Here is a 16,511-nt window from a genome sequence, read left to right on the forward strand (position 1 = left end):
GGAATGACAGTCAATATTTGTAATAACCTATAATGGAAAAAAATCTGAAAACATGCACACACATACACATATATACACACACACAACTATAAGGAAGTAGCAACTCACTATAGTATCCTTGTCTGGAAAATTCCATGAACAGAGAAGCCTGGTGGGCTACAGTCTAAGGGTCGCAAAGAGACAGAAACAACTGAGTGACTCAACAACATATATAACTGAATCACTCTGCTGTACACTTGAAACACTGTATATTGACTATACTTGAATTCAAGAAGTTATAACTAAAAATGTTTTTGAAAAAAAGTTTTTGGATTAATAAATGTTTTTCTTTCCAAGAAAGGGTCTACAAGGGATCTTATAAAGACTCAAAAGCATTTATCACACTGATACATTTTTAAACATTTCCACTGTGTGTTAATGAACCAGCCAATTATGAATAAATCTATTAGAATGGACTAATACCCTGAAAAAGAAACATTTCACTTCTTAATAATAAAAGAAAGTTGCTATGATTATTCAAGATTATGTTTTAATATGAAAAACATAACAGAAGTCTACAAAAATTTTAAAGTAACTTGTAGTTTTATTTTCCAGTACTCTTGCAACCTTTTACATTACTAACAAAACTGCAATCACAGGAATCAGACACAAAATTTCTGCATTTATTTCAAACAATAATACAGAAAGACCATACTACACAGACATTATTATACTGCAAAAGTCAGAGATGACTGAAGTTTAGATAGATAACTTTATTTAGCTGAAGAATGAAAAGATTTTCCACTCTCTGCAATTATAGCTCAAATGTTTTTTACGGCAGATGACATTCAAGTTGGAGATACAAATGATACACTCTGAAGTAAGTAATATAAAACTCAAGTCTAGGAACTAAACAGATTTTCAGCTGCACAGGTTGTTCTTCCAGTTTAAATTTTTTCACAGAAAAAAAAAAATAGATCGCAGGCAAAGAAAACCAAATTCCATATAAGCATGGTTCACTGTTTATTATTTTACCTTCATCAAGGCAGGCAAAGTACAGATGCTGTACATTAAACACATATACAAGCCCCTCAAAGCACGTGGATTCCCACAGGCAAAGCACACTTGCTAAGCTCCGCTCCTCTCAGAAGCGTGTGACTGCAGCTAAATATACAAAGAGCCGTCCGCTGGTCCCACGTAGCCAACTCCAATGAGCAGGACGTCGATCAGCGTCCATATTCCCAGGCCCCCGAAGCTGAAGAGCTTGCCGAGGCCTTCTCGCCACTGGCCCAGGTAGAAGCGATCTGCTCCAAACCCACCGAGGGTGATGCTGCAACAGCAAACAGGCCTGCAATGCATCAACAGCCCCCCAACTGCCAGCTGGGGCTCAGTAACCGTGCTGACTCACATGTGTGAAAGGGCCTCAGATCAGCAGACCCTGGATGAGGACACAGCGATCATCTCACAAATGCACACCACCAAACAATCACAGGCAAGAAGACTGCTCACATGTCAACAATGAACACACATGAGCTGTAATGAAATCTAATCCTTCTCTTTTGAAGAAAATCTAGCTTGCTACTTTTTTAGGTAGCAAAAAAACCGTGCATCTGGGAGGGCAAAACACGGTTAGTCTAACAGACAGACCAGCAATGTGGAGGCTGCAGGAGCATCTCAAGGCAGTCAGCCAGCTGGCCGCCTCATCAGGTCTTGACCTTTGTCAATCAACCCATGTAAAAAAGCTCTGTGTTAGGAAAAATTGACTTTTAAGGTTCCTTCAAATTCTAACATCTAACAATATTCAGACAACTTCTCATTGTTTTTCTTTTAAAATTTTTATTATGGAAAATTCTAAAACTTACACAAGTTAAAAGAAAGCGAACAGCACCCATGTTTATCGTTGTTTAGTCACTCAGTTGTGTCTGACACTTTGTGACCCCATAGACTGTAGCCCACCAGGCTCCTCTGTCCATGGGATTCTCCAGGCAAGAATACTGGAGTGGGTGGCCATTTCCTTCTCCAGGGGATCTTCCCAACCCAGGGATCGAGCCTATATCTCCTGCATTGGTTTCTTTACCGCTGAGTCACCTGGGAAGTCCACAACCCAGCCCCAATAATTATCACCATGTACACACCCCAATTCATCACACCCTTTCCTTCCCACCCCAACCCGAGAACCATGAAGCAACTGCCAGGCATCATCACATTCAATATTCGGCAAGAAACCATGTTGAGCCCAGAGAAGAACTCTATTCTTACTGTTTAAAAGCCAGCTGTGAAATGTGTCATAGTAATTTATGTTCACAATGATGGGGAGACTGGGTGAGGGGTGTACAGAACACTCTAGCTTTGCTTTTACTTTTCTGTAAATCTAAAATGAATCCAAAATAAAAAGTTTGTTGGAAAGCAGAAAGTCAGGTGTTATTCTCAATGTGAACTACTGTGTCAAAGACGCTGGGCAATCTCACCTTCGCTATGTCTGACTTTCTGTCGTGGCCCCCTCTTTTCATTTACCAGGGGAGCCTTCCTGCCAGACAGGACCCTCCACCTTCCTAGCCAGACCCTCAAGCAGTGGTCCCCAGACAGAGGCAATACCTGGAGGTGCTACTGACTGTCACCACTGGGGTAGGGAGACTTGTAAACAACACCCAATAAATGGAGTCCGGAGAGGATGCTACACACCCTACTCTGCACAGGATGCCCCACAACCAAGAATTCTTGGCCCAAACATCCACAACGACAAGGCTGAGAATCCCACCATACAGTCCCTGGGCTCTCACCGCAAACCTCCAATAGCGGCCTACCTGCTGAATCAGGATTTAGCCAGCAGCCTACCTGCCCTTCCCTCTGGTGGGGGTGGGGAGAACTGCTACAATTGCCTTTTCAAACTGCTGAAAAGTTTAACAAATACAAGTATATTTTTATGTAAAAATTAAGTCTATAATTATGCTTGAATAGTGTATTACAGGTGATTTTCAACATTTATCTTTGTCATTTTTGTTTTTTCTAGTTTTCAATACTGAGCATGTATTATTTTTTTTATGATTTAGAAGGAAATTACTGAAAATTAAAGACAGTCATAAGTCTAGCTACTTTAAATAGTAGGCAGCACTTCACTGACTCACAGTACGCTCAGAGTGGGAAGACTGACTGGTTCTAATGAGCTCCAATGATGACTCGAGTCACCTCCAGAACATGCAGGCATCTTGGGAGGAAAGCCAGCAACAAGCCACCAAGTTCCACAAAGATAGCGGTCTGGCCACCTCAACAGCCCCCAGCAGCACAGTCCCCGTGGTTTACCCAGCCCATGGCAGGGCCTGAGGGAGCAAGAGAGGAGCGCAGAAGAGCCCAGCAGCCACAGCAAATGCCCAGTGGTGTCTCTGCTCACTGAGAACAGCGCTTACCTCAGAGCCAAGGCTGTGGACCACTTGTATCCCCCAGTCCAGTTGCAGTAGAGCATCTTTGGAAAAGTGCGGTTACCTAAGAAAGGGAAACACTCCACAATGAAACACGGGTATGAAAGTACTCTGGCAAGAGACTAAATTATAGGTGGTGGTCTTATGATTTATAATCTAAAAAGACAACTCTCTTCACAAAAATAAGTGTTCACTACCCTTGAAGGCTAAACAGAAAGCCCTAACTGTCCACGAGCACAGGCTTGTGAGGAGCACAGGTTCATGAGGACCACAGCTTGAAGAAGGTGAACCACCCTACGTGATGTCAAGGTGTGGATGATGTGGGGGTGAACGAGACAGACAAACCAGGCACCAGGAGGGGAGAAGGCCACGCAGAACCAACACATCCTATGGACGCAGGCCACAGATGGTCCAGGAGTCCTGGGACAAATGGCTGTTCAAACTGGAGAAAAACGAGACAGATAAACCAGGCACAGGGAGGGGAAAAGCCCACGCAGGACTGACACATCCCGTGGATGCAGGCCACAGATGGTCCGGGGGTCCTGGGACATCTGGCTGTTCAAACTGGAGAAAGTGAGTCTGACTCCACCTCACACCATACACCAAACCAATCCTGGGGAACTAAAGACCTAAATCTGAAAGGCCACAGTTACAACTTTTAAAAGAAAGTACAGAAAATTATCTCTGTGAATCTGGAGCAGGGAAAGGCTTTTTGCAACAAAAAAGGGCTAACTATGAAAGATGAAAAACCAACTAACTAAAATTTTAAAGTTGTGTTCAAAAGAGACCAAAAGAAAGTGGGGGAAAAAGTTAAAATTCAGGAGAGGATTTTAGGGCCATCAAAGGTTACTATCCAAAATACAAAAGAATTCATAGAAGTCTGCAAGAAAAAACAAAACTTAGGGACGAGTATTGGAGAGGATGTGGATCCTCACTAACAGCTGTGCACCACTGGCGGGAGTGTGAACAAACACAACCACCTGGAAAAGAACACATGCCAGAGAGTGCATGCCAGACACACCCCTGTACACGTGACAAGAGACACAGACAGAAGTTTAAGAGCAGCACAATTTGTAAAAAAGAAAAAAAAAAAGGTAAACAGTCCAAATACATTGGAGAGCAGAAAAACTATGATACAGTCTTACAACAGGCTATTATAAAGAAATGAAAAAGAAGAAGACAAGCTGAAGAATCTTAGAGCCATAATGATGAAAAGAAACAGGTCCCAGGAGACCATAAACAGCCTGCTACTACTTCACACAGTTCTGAGACATGCATTACTGAATAATACACCACACTGTATTCTAGCACATACATGGGACAATTATAAAAAACTTAAAGGAAGGGATTGGGATCATAAGAAACCTCAAAAGGGTATCACCCCTAAAGAAGAGGCAGGAAACACTCTGGCAGTTTCGATGGCATCAGATGCTTTGGCTGTTAACCTGGGGGAGACTCAATCACACATTATGCTCTACACCTTATACATTTTTATTTTATGAAGTACTACGTTTTAAAAGATAAGGAACTGGCATAACTAAAAGGTGCTGATAAACGTTTCTGACTACACAATTGAAACCTAATTCTCAAACGTTTGCGATGGTTCTACAAGTACGCCTGAAGAAGAGCACTCTGCCTAGAAGCTCCCTCAGCCGACTCACCCAGGCAGTGGACGTGGTCCCGCACAGTGCAGTTGGTTGGATAGCGCTGCCGAGGGCAGGACACCGCCCTGCAGTCGCTGGAGCTGAAGCACTCGTAGTCAGCCTCCGGGAGCTGCCAGCAGAACCTGCAGGTCATGTTGAGGACGAAACTCTTCTGGGATTTGAAGTCTGGATCCTACAAAGGACACAGAGCTATTCGGTCATAATCCAGCTTGTCAATATGTCACTAAAACTACACAGTTACAAGGCACAAGTGTCAAAAACACTTCTATTTATGATCTAGGAGGAAGTGGCAGACAAACAGGTACCAAGCCAATATGTATGCAAAACAAATGTATATGCCATGATCTAGGATCATAAGTATATACCCCAAAATATACACCTAAGAAAAAATACCTAGATAAATGCACATCAAATTATCAAAGGTTATCAGGATAAGATTACTTCATCACTGTTACTTTGGCTAAATTTTTAATAACACACATGCATACTTATATGACAAAGAAGAAAGGAAAAGGCACTTTATGAAGCCCCAGAGACACAAGAGAGCTGACAGGGCAGATGAGTCCCTCTGCTCAAAGTACTGTGCAGTACGTGGGAGTCGGGGCCCAGCTGGACACTCCTAGAGGAACAGCCTGCCTACCGGGTCTCAACTCTTCCTAGGAGTCCCTGAGGTCCTAAGACCCAGGGCAGTCACTGCTGTTACACTCCCAGGAGTACCTGACAGGACCCACCCAGAGGCAGCCCCAGGAGACCATCCCCATCTTAGAAAGAACCCCTTGGAGAGGTTCAGCCAGTGCTATTGTGGCCCTGAGCCTCGAAACAAGAGTCCATTTCAATTTTAAATTTGTTTTCTGCCTGTAAGAGCACCCCATGTGCTTATATGTTACACATTTGGAAATTACAGGAAAACTGGTAACCTCTCCAGAGAGAAGCACTGTCTAACCTTCTTTCATTTTTGCTTCCTGTGATACAGTTTTACATTCATGGAATTATACTGAAAACATTTTGTATCCTTTCACCACCACTTGATATTATGCTATAAAACATACTTTTCAAAACTGTATTTAAATGGTAACACAATCACCTCTGGAAGTATCATATTTACTAATTTTTTTTTTATTAATGCAAAAACCACTTATAAGGGCAGTATTCACGAGTAAGGCACTGCTTGATTTAAACATTATTATTGTAAATGTCTGCATATTTCTAGTGATCCATCTGTAACACACGTTTCTCAACCTGTTTTTTTGCAACACTGGGCAGACAGTGTACATGGTACAAACTCTGGGAGACAAGAAGAGAGTAAAGAGATGGCTGGCCCTGCCGGGCCCTCAGCACTGAGCACAGCTCATCCATGCTGGTCTTCCAGGGAGTCTGTTCTATGCATGGGCACGCTTACGACAGATATGCTTCTTCTTTTTCTAATTTAATGTTCCCACTGATAATTACTTTCACTTAATTCTGAGGTATCAGTAAACATCTCTGGAGCTGCCTAGTTCTCAACAGCTGCAATGTATTTATTTCACTACACAGTGAGCTGCAAAGTGAACTGCTCTTTCTTGGACATTCAGCTTGCTTCCAACCTTGCTGGGTGAACAATGCAGCTAAGAATATTCTTAGGCATACTTATGTGTATCAATGTGCAGTAAGTAACACCTGTTAGATGAATTCCTAGATATGGAACTGCCAGGTCAAAGCTTACATGCATCTGTACGTTTCAGAAAGAAAGAAAGTGAGGTCACTCAGTCGTGTCCAACTCTTTGCGACCCCATGGACTGTAGCCTACCAGGCTCCTCCATCCATGGAATTTTCAAGGCAAGAGTACTGGAGGGGGTTGTCATTTCCTTCTCCAGGGGATCTTCCTGATTCAGGGATAGAACCCGGATCTCCCACATTGCAGGCAGATGCTTTACCTTCTGAGTCACCAGGGAAGCCCACAGGTTTCAGAGATGAGACAAACTGTCTACCACAGGCTGACTAATCCACACATCTACTGACAAGACACAGCAATGTTTGTCTCTTACACCTTCAAGAAAAGTGTTATCAAACTCTGTTTTGCCAATCTGACAGGTTAAAAAAATGCATTAATTTGTATTAAACTATGAGAAAATTAAGCACCTTTCAAATACAAGTTGAAAGTCCACCTGTATTTCCTTTGCTACGAACCATGTACTCATGCTCTAGCACCATTTTTCTACAGGACTGTCGTCTTTTTCTCATTGGCTTTTTGGATGTATTGATATATTATAGGTATTAGTATATTATTTGTCACGTGTGTTAAAAAAAACTTTTTCATCGTTTGTCATTTATCTCTGGCCTTTACGCTTTTTAAGGTCATGCAGAAACCCCTCACCTTTAGTAGTCAAATGTATAAATTCTTTCTTGTATAACTTTTAAACTTTATTTCATACTTAGAAAAATATTTCCCACTTTGAGATGATAACAGAACTCTCACGCTTTCTCTGGTACTTTGAGGTTTCATCTTCTCACGTAAAGTCTGGCATCTATCTGGAATTTACTTTGGACAAAATAGGGATTCTACTTTTTTTCCATGGGCACCTGGGCACCCTAGCATTCACTAAGTCCACTTTCACACCACAAAAAACTGCAGACCCCAACAAGAGCTCATATGTGGTAAATACCTTTCCCTCTGTGACACAACTGTCATTACTGAGAATACAGAACCTACCTAAAGGAATTAAACTTGCCTCACTTACACTAGCAGACTAAGCTCTCCTCCAAGTAACAGAAACAAAAACCATTTCTGTCAAGCACATCTCCAGCTGATGTCAGCTGGGCTGGCAGTTTCCATTACAGCTGGATTTCTGCACTTACTTCTATTTATATACATTATAAAACAATTGCTTTGACTAGTGTAATCCAGGTGAGATTCCCTTGGCCTGAGTCCCTATGAGTGCACATGAGAAGGATGAGAAGAGTTTATTTCCTTCTATTAATCTGAAGTTCAACATAAGGTGAGGGGAGGGAAGGGGGTGAATGCAACAGGCGAGAGGACGAATACTTGCGTATACACCTGCAATGGTCTTAAACACCAAGGGAAGAATACGGGGCCGGCCCCAAGTCACAGCCGCAGCACTCCTGGGACCTGCGGCTCCTGACAGCCAACTGTTTGACTGCTCTTCGTTTCTAAGAAGAAACACCACCAGATGCTCTTGAGATTACCTTCAAAAGCCACTTCTGGGGGCCAGGCACCTGCTACTGTACAGGATTTGTGATGACTGGCTAGTCACGAAGCAGGTGAGATGAAAGCACTTGAGGTGTGAAGAGGGAAAGAGTGCTTCCAGGGCGTGTCTCAGCCAAGGGTTAAGGACGGACCAGGGACAGGATCAGCTAGGAAAGTCCCTCCCTAAGTTTTGTCATTTCTCTACCTTTGTCATTTCTCCTGTCCTCTGCTATTTTCTGAAAAATGAAACCACCTGTTTTTTTGGATCACCTAAAGGAGGAAGAAATTGAAAACTAAGTTTCACTCAGGAACCAGTTGTGAGAGATAAATGTCCAAGACACTAAGGCAAACAAAGTAGGCTCATTCTGGGAAAAGCTCCCCTAAGCCATCAGGGTTTTCTCATTTTCCACAAGGTACCTACTATGTGCCAGACTTACGAAGCATGTGATTTCAAAAGCCATCAAACAGGTTTTGTTATTAGGTGAGTAGGGAGAAAATTCTATTTAAGATGAAGCAACCAAGACTAACTGATTATCCTAGGGCAGTCATGAAGACTACCTGCCAACTAGCTCAGTTTTCCAGCGCACTTTCAAGAGCAACACTGATACACGAAAATGACAAATACTGAAGTTTACCAACACTACATCCAGATGCTGAGGCCACATAAAATTTCATGCCCCCTTGGAGTGAAGCCTCCCTCAGGCCCTCTCCTGATACTGGACTTCAGGAGAAACAGAAAGAGCCTGGGTGGAGGGGAGGGCAGAAACTTTCTAATCTAGCCCTCTCCAGACCAGGCTCCAAAGGACAGATGCGGAAAGATATCTTGTTCAAGTGAGAATCACTGGGTCAATGGAAACCCGCTAAAGAGAACATGACCTAGAATCTGTGTTTTCTTGACCACCTCCCACAACAAGGGCTCCACAGAAACACTTTAGGAAAAGTTGCTCTAGGTCCATCTCCTGATTAAACAGGAGACAGAGGAATAAATCTCAGAGCTGGCCTTGGCAAGGCCAGGAGTAGACACTGCTTTGTTATTCATTTCTACTCTCTGTCTTGCCCAGATGCTGGGACTACAATGAATTGTGCAGTAATTTCCCTGGTCCAACCATTCAAGAATGCACATATGTGAATCTCCCTGACCTGGTCACACTCAGCAGGTGTAGGGCTGCCTCCAGGAACCGAGCTCTGAAGCAGGTGTCCTGAGAGCTGTAAACATATTAGAGACAGGCTGCAGTGTGACAACTCTAGCAGGGTCATTGCTGATGCACAACAGTGGGTGCCCTTGAGCCTGTTCTATGCCCTACTTGTTATAAGCAGTCTGACAATTACTTCAGTTTAGTCTTATGTCAGAAAATTGCTATCTGAATCCTTACACCAAACCTTGCTAGGAGACAAAAGTTTCATCTGATAAAGTGGACTTTACTCCTCAAATCTTACTTTTAAAATGTAGAGCACTTTCTCAATTTTCCCCATGTTCGCGTCTAAACTCTATTTATAACTCAAGCTTTACAGTGAGTTTAAGAATTCGTAAGTACTTACAACACAGGTAACAGAAGGTTTGACTGTGCAGTCAAAAGTGACAGGCTTCCCATAGACACAGGAAAAATTGGTCTTGCAATCTATACAGTCTGCAGGAAGTCTGCTACACAGGCCATTGCTCGGACATTTCATCACATAAGGTGGGATATCGGTACTTTCTGCAAGGGGCGAGAGAGAAGCTTATTCTCTTAGAATATGGATTAGAATAACAGATAAAAGCAATTTTCCAAGGTTAAGGAACACAATCATGAGCATAATATACATATATGGTTCTAGTAATAAATTAGGACTGCAAAAAGTTTATTGTGTTACAAGATGAAAAAACAAAGGCTTATAGATGATAAAGTTTGTTCAAGATCACAGAGGGAGGGTAGAACTGGAATCAGAATCCAAATTTCTCCGTTTCCAATCCACTGTGCTTTTCACTTGAATTCACTAATTTTTAAGTGAAGCCACTGACCCTCTAACACAATCAGTACAACAAGGAACCACCCCCAGAAGATATACTGTCATTGTTACACAATGGTACTTCCACAAGCCACAATCTGCAAGGAATATTCAGTTTTACACTACCAAAGAACAAACAGTTCTTAATATTAGCAACTTATTCAGTGGGTTAAAGTTCTTTTTTTCCAGCCAACCTACCCAGGAGTATAATATATTACTATGAGTTAAGAGATTACCAAAACTGTAAACACTATTCTCAGGAAGGAAGAAAAGCTCTCAAAAAACGTCTGAAAGAGTCAAAAATTCTTGTGCTTTCTCTATAAAATAATCTATGTTTTAAACACAAGTATGTTGATGTCTTTTAGCAGACTTTAATAGAAGGAATAATATATGGATGCTAATTTCACTTCACTGAAATAATGGAACTCTACAGGGATGAAACTACAGAGAACAAGGTTTCGTTCAGCAAAGCACATTGACACTCATTTAAAACTGGTCCTACTTAAAGTCACTATTAAGTGGGCAATTATGCAAAATATCAGAGTACATCATGCAAAATGCCGGGCTGGATGAAGCACAAGCTGAAATCAAGATTGCCGGGAGAAATATCAATAACCTCAGATTCTCAGATGACACCACTCTTATGGCAGAAAGCAAAGATGAACTAAAAAGCCTCTTGTTGAAAGTTAAAGAGGAGAGTGAAAAACCTGGCTTAAAACTCAACATTCAAAAAACGAAGGTCATGGCATCTGGGTCACTTCATGGCAAACAGATGAGGAAACAATGGAAAACAGTGAGAGACTTTATCCTGGGAAGCTCCGAAATCACTACAGATGGTAACTGCAGCCATGAAATTAAAAGACGCTTGCTCCTTAGAAGAAAAGCTATGACCAACCTACACAGCATATCAAAAAGCAGAGACATTACTTTGCCAACAAAGGTCTGTCTAGCCAAAGGTATGGTTTTTCCAGTAGTCACGTATGGATGTGAGAGTTGGACTATAAAGAAAGCTGAGCGCGGAAGAATTGTTGCTTTTGAACTATGGTACTGGATAAGACTCTTGAGAGTCCCTTGGACTGCAAGGAGATCCAACCAGTCAATCCTAAAGGAAATCAACGCTTAATATTCATTGGAAGGACTGATGCTGAAGCTGAAACTCCAATACTTTGGCCACCTGATGCGAAGAACTGACTCACTGGAAAAGATCCTGATGCTGGGAAAGATTGAAGGCAGGAGGAGAAGAGGATGACAGAGGATGCCATCACTGACTCGATGGACATAAGTTTGAGCAAGCTCTGGGAGTTGGTGATGGACAGGGAAGCCTGGCATGCTGCAGTCCATGGGGTCAGAGTTGGACACGACTGAGCAACTGAACTGAACTGATGCAAAATATCACTTTTTCCTTTATTGTTTTGTTCCTATTACTACTGAGGCTGGAGGATGGACACTTAGAATCACAAAACCAAAATGTCTCTGAAGCCTGAAAGGTTGGTAATTTGCTCCAGCTTCCAGCGGCATCACCAAACTTAAAGCCAAGTCTCAACCAGTCCCTTTGGGATTTCCCGCACCCCCACCATCCCCTCCCCTCCCTGCCCCATTTCACACAGCCCTTTTAAGGGGGTGCCTTTTAATACTCAACATCAGGATCAGGGTCAAGAGGCACAAGAAATTTTCTGAAGAGAAAGGAACATTGGTTGAAGGTAATCTGTGACAGGCAAAGGAGAAAAGGAAAGATATAAACATCTGAATGCAGAGTTCCAAAGAATAGCAAGAGGAAATACGAAAGCCTTCTTCAGCGATCAATGCAAAGAAATAGAGGAAAACAACAGAATGGGAAAGACTAGGGATCTTTTCAAGAAAATCAGAGATACCAAAGGAACATTTCATGCAAAGATGGGCTCGATAAAGGACAGAAATGGTATGGACCTAACAGAAGCAGAAGATATTAAGAAGAGGTGGCAAGAATACACAGAAGAACTGTACAAAAAAGATCTTCATGACCCAGATAATCACGATGGTGTGATCACTGACCTAGAGCTAGACGTCCTGGAATGTGAAGTCAAGTGGGCCTTAGAAAGCATCACTATGAACAAAGCTAGTGGAGGTGATGGAATTCCAGTTAAGCTATTCCAAATCCTGAAAGATGATGCTGTGAAAGTGCTGCACTCAATAGGCCAGCAAATTTGGAAAACAGCAGTGGCCACAGGACTGGAAAAGGTGAGTTTTCATTCCAATCCCTAAGAAAGGCGATGCCAAAGAATGCTCAAACTACCGCACAACTGCACTCATCTCACACGCTAGTAAAGTAATGCTCAAAATTCTCCAAGCCAGGCTTCAGAAATATGTGAACCGTGAACTTCCTGATGTTCAAGCTGGTTTTAGAAAAGGCAGAGGAACCAGAGATCAAATTGCCAACATCCGCTGGATCATGGAAAAAGCAAGAGAGTTCCAGAAAAACATCTATTTCTGCTTTTCTGACTATGCCAAAGCCTTTGACTGTGTGGATCACAATAAACTGTGGAAAATTCTGAAAGAGATGGGAATACCAGACCACCTGATCTGCCTCTTGAGAAATTTGTATGCAGGTCAGGAAGCAACAGTTAGAACTGGACATGGAACAACAGACTGGTTCCAAATAGGAAAAGGAGTTCGTCAAGGCTGTATATTGTCACCCTGTTTATTTAACTTCTATGCAGAGTACATCATGAGAAACACTGGACTGGAAGAAACACAAGCTGGAATCAAGATTGCTGGGAGAAATATCAATAACCTCAGATATGCAGATGACAAGACCCTTATGGCAGAAAGTGAAGAGGAACTAAAAAGCCTCTTGATGAAAGTGAAAGCTCAACATTCAGAAAACGAAGATCATGGCATCCGGTCCCATCACTTTATGGGAAATAGATGGGGAAACAGTGGAAACAGTGTCAGACTTTATTTTTCTGGGTTCCAAAATTACTACAGATGGTGACTGCAGCCATGAAATTAAAAGACGCTTACTCCTTGGAAGGAAAGTTATGACCAACCTAGATAGCATATTCAAAAGCAGAGACATTACTTTGCCAACAAAGATCCGTCTAGTCAAGGCTATGGTTTTTCCTGTGGTCATGTATGGATGTGAGAGTTGGACTGTGAAGAAGGCTGAGTGCCGAAGAATTGATGCTTTTGAACTGTGGTGTTGGAGAAGACTCGAGAGTCCCTTGGACTGCAAGGAGATCCAAGCAGTCCATTCTGAAGGAGATCAGCCCTGGGATTTCTTTGGAAGGAATGATGCTAAAGCTGAGACTCCAGTACTTTGGCCACCTGATGTGAAGAGCTGACTCACTGGAAAAGACTCTGATGCTGGGAGGGATTGGGGATAGGAGAAGAAGGGGACGACAGAGGATGAGATGGCTGGATGGCATCACTGACTTGAGGGATGTGAGTCTGAGTGAACTGCGGGAGTTGGTGATGGACAGGGAGGCCTGGTGTGCTGCGATTCATGGGGCCGCAAAGAGTCGGACACGACTGAGCGACTGATCTATCTGATCTGATCTGAATCTTCATGGGTGAGGTGAAAAAATACTAGAAATAAAAGAGATGTGAATGAGGAGCCTGGGACTGGAAAGAGATGAAGCAGGAATGTAGAAATGTATTGAAATACCGAGGCTGTCTACAGAAAAGGTCTGTGCATCTGTCTTTAGTTCACATAACCTAAAATGCAATCAATAAAATGTTCAAAACATGGAAAGTGAAACTCGCTCAGTCGTGTCCGACTCTTTTCGCGATCCCACGGACTGTAGCCCGCCAAGCTCCTCTGTCCATGGGATTCTCCGGGCAAGAATACTGGTGTGGGTTGCCATTCCCTTCTCCAGGGAATCTTCCCGACCCAAGGATTGATCCCGGGTCTCCTGCATTGCAGGCAGACTCTTTATCATCTGAACCACCAGGGAAATGATTTCATATTCTACAGGAAATGTTCACCAAAAAGGGAGAGACCACTAGATATAAACACACACATTTACGAGCACGGAAAACGCCCGGTACCTGCCGCCCTGGGCACCGCTGTGAAGGTCCGTGTGGGGCCCGGGTCCTTGATGGCCTGCGGCAGTGGCTGCGAGGGCTCCTCGCTGAAGGACCCTGCGACCGGAGAGACGGAGACCTCAGGCGGTGCGGCTGCGCTCCAGGCTTCAGCTGCCTGGGCAAACCTGGAGGCCTGATCGCCCACGAACTGAAGGGGAAACCCAACGAGGTCGACATTCGTCCCGGTCTGCGAGCACCTGGGACCAAGCGCGGGGCCGGGACACAGCCCCACGCCTCCGGCCGAGACCCCGGGCCCTCCCATTCCAGGCTCGCGGCTTCGGGTCCCTGAGCTAGCCGAGGGGCGGAGGCAAACCGTGCCGGACTCGGCCGCAGCGACCCGCGCCCTCCTCCCGCACTCTGCCTCCGCCTGCGGTCCCGGGGCCCCCAGCCCTCAACTCACCGCCGCCCGACAGGATGTAGAACTGTGAGAGGAACAGCACCACACGACACAGTCGGCAAAGAGGCCGCAGCAAGACCACCGCAGCCGCCATCTTGCCGGCGCGCTCTCTTCCGGCCGCGCGGGGACGCGCGAGGGGCGGGGCGCCGGCGCGCGCCGAGGGGGCGGGTCCGGACGGGGCCACAGCGCCGGCGCAGGCGCGGCAGCCCTGCGGGTGTTCCCCGTGCTCAGCCGGCTAAGGCTGCCAGGTACCCACCTCCACCGCCCCTCAACCCCCCTACCCCCCCATCCCCCCACCCCCGCCCCATCCCACCCCCGGCGCCGCCTGCCCCTGGACTAAGAGGCTCACCTTTCTCCCTTGTGTCTCAGCTGGTAAAGAATCTGCCCGCAATGCAGGAGACCTGGGTTCGACCCCTGAGTTAGGAAGATGCCCTGGAGAAGGGAAAGGCTACCCACTCCAGTGTTCTAGCCTGGAGAATTCCATGTATTGTCCGTGGGGTCGCAAAGAGTCGGACAAGACTGAGCGACTTTTACTTCACTTTCTCCTTCCTGAGGGATTGAGGGCAGAGGCTGGCAAGTTTGGGAAGTTGGCCACTGTTTACCTGTGACTGGATCTGTACGTTTAGTGACAAACAAAAACTGCTGCTGTGCGCTCGGCACCGTGCAGAGATCTGACGAAGTTACGGTTAGTCTGACTGAAAAGGCGCTTGTGTACAGATGCGGCCCAGACTGCTCGGGAAGGACTCCAGGTGTGCCCGGGGGACCCGAGGCCCCACTCCGCACCACCCCGGGGCCCGGCCAGCGTCCCGCCCCGAAGTCTAGCCAGTCCCTAAGACACTCCTCGAGGACAGAGAGAATGCCTGGTGGCGCACGTCTCCGGCCCCCAGACCGTCTGGAGGAGGCCCAGCTCCGGAAGGGAGGTGCTCGCAGGCCGCGGCCCCCTGAGGCCCACACGGCAACCCACACGTGTTCCTGCCGCAGCATCCTTCGTCCTGGGCCACGCATAGGCCTCCCTCTTCGCCTCCATCCTCCACAAGACCGTCCGGGTGGGTAGTCCTCTCACACCCCTTCCCTCACAAGTACATTTGGTGAATAAAGAAATCTATCGAATAGTTCTTGGCTTCAATAAAAGTTGTAACTTAAAAAGTTACATTACACAACCTGCAGCTTCTAGCATCGCACAGGTGTGACCCTTGAACCACCTCGGGGAGAGGGGTGCAGGGGGAAACTCACATATAACTTAGAGCAGGCCCTCCAAGTCTGGTTCTTCCACCTGTCGCGGGTAGGATCCTGTATACTCTAGTATTTACTATTGAAAAAGTGTGTTAGTTGCTCAATCGTGTCCGACTCTTTGCGACCCCACGAACGGTAGCTGCCAGGCTCCTCTGTCCGTGGGATTTCCCAAGCAAGAATACTGGAGCGGGTTGCCATGCCGTTCTCCAGGGGGTCTTCCCAACCCAGGGATCCAACCCACATCTCCTGCGTCCCAGGTGGGTTCTTTACCGCTGAGCCACCAGGGAAGCCTACTATTGAAAAACACCCACAGGATTGTAGACCCATACAGTTCAATTTGCTGTCATTCATGGTCGACTGTTCTGTCCACCACCTCGTCAGGAAGCTAAATGACCAGTGTGTACAGAAGAAAGCAGGTTTTAAATCTATTTCGAATTCCAGAGCACATAGCAAATAAAGACTGATGGAATGCAAGCTAAATTCACTATTGACAAAGCCATTTTAATACGGTTCTGGGAAGCAAGGTATTCCTCTCAGTTAAAATCAGAAAGCCATTTGAGTGTGTAAGTGGAATGTGATCCCATCAAAAG

The 16,511-nt window shown here is 45.0% G+C and overlaps 1 protein-coding gene across 4 annotated transcripts; it reads right to left on the reverse strand.

Annotated features, from left to right (window-relative positions):
- Positions 1-563: 563 nt before the first annotated feature.
- TM2D3 (TM2 domain containing 3) lies at positions 564-14,807 on the reverse strand. 4 transcript variants are annotated; one of them, XM_086364115.1, is made up of 6 exons: positions 14,692-14,807; positions 14,256-14,348; positions 9,783-9,940; positions 5,057-5,231; positions 3,384-3,459; positions 564-1,309 (listed from the first exon to the last, which is right to left on the reverse strand). In XM_086364115.1, exons 1-6 carry the CDS (start codon positions 14,780-14,782, stop codon positions 1,144-1,146), a joined length of 759 nt encoding a protein of 252 aa, XP_086220241.1. In that variant the 5' UTR covers positions 14,783-14,807; the 3' UTR covers positions 564-1,143. The 4 variants fall into 4 exon arrangements, with proteins under 4 accessions (XP_086220241.1, XP_086220243.1, XP_086220242.1 ...); XM_086364117.1 differs by having other exon boundaries at positions 564-1,417; XM_086364116.1 differs by lacking the exon at positions 14,256-14,348.
- Positions 14,808-16,511: the final 1,704 nt, after the last annotated feature.

This window comes from Bos grunniens, chromosome 21, assembly GCF_055505025.1.
Source record: "Bos grunniens cultivar Pamir isolate PY7600 chromosome 21, Bosgru_T2T1.0, whole genome shotgun sequence".
Lineage (NCBI taxonomy): Eukaryota > Metazoa > Chordata > Mammalia > Artiodactyla > Bovidae > Bos > Bos grunniens.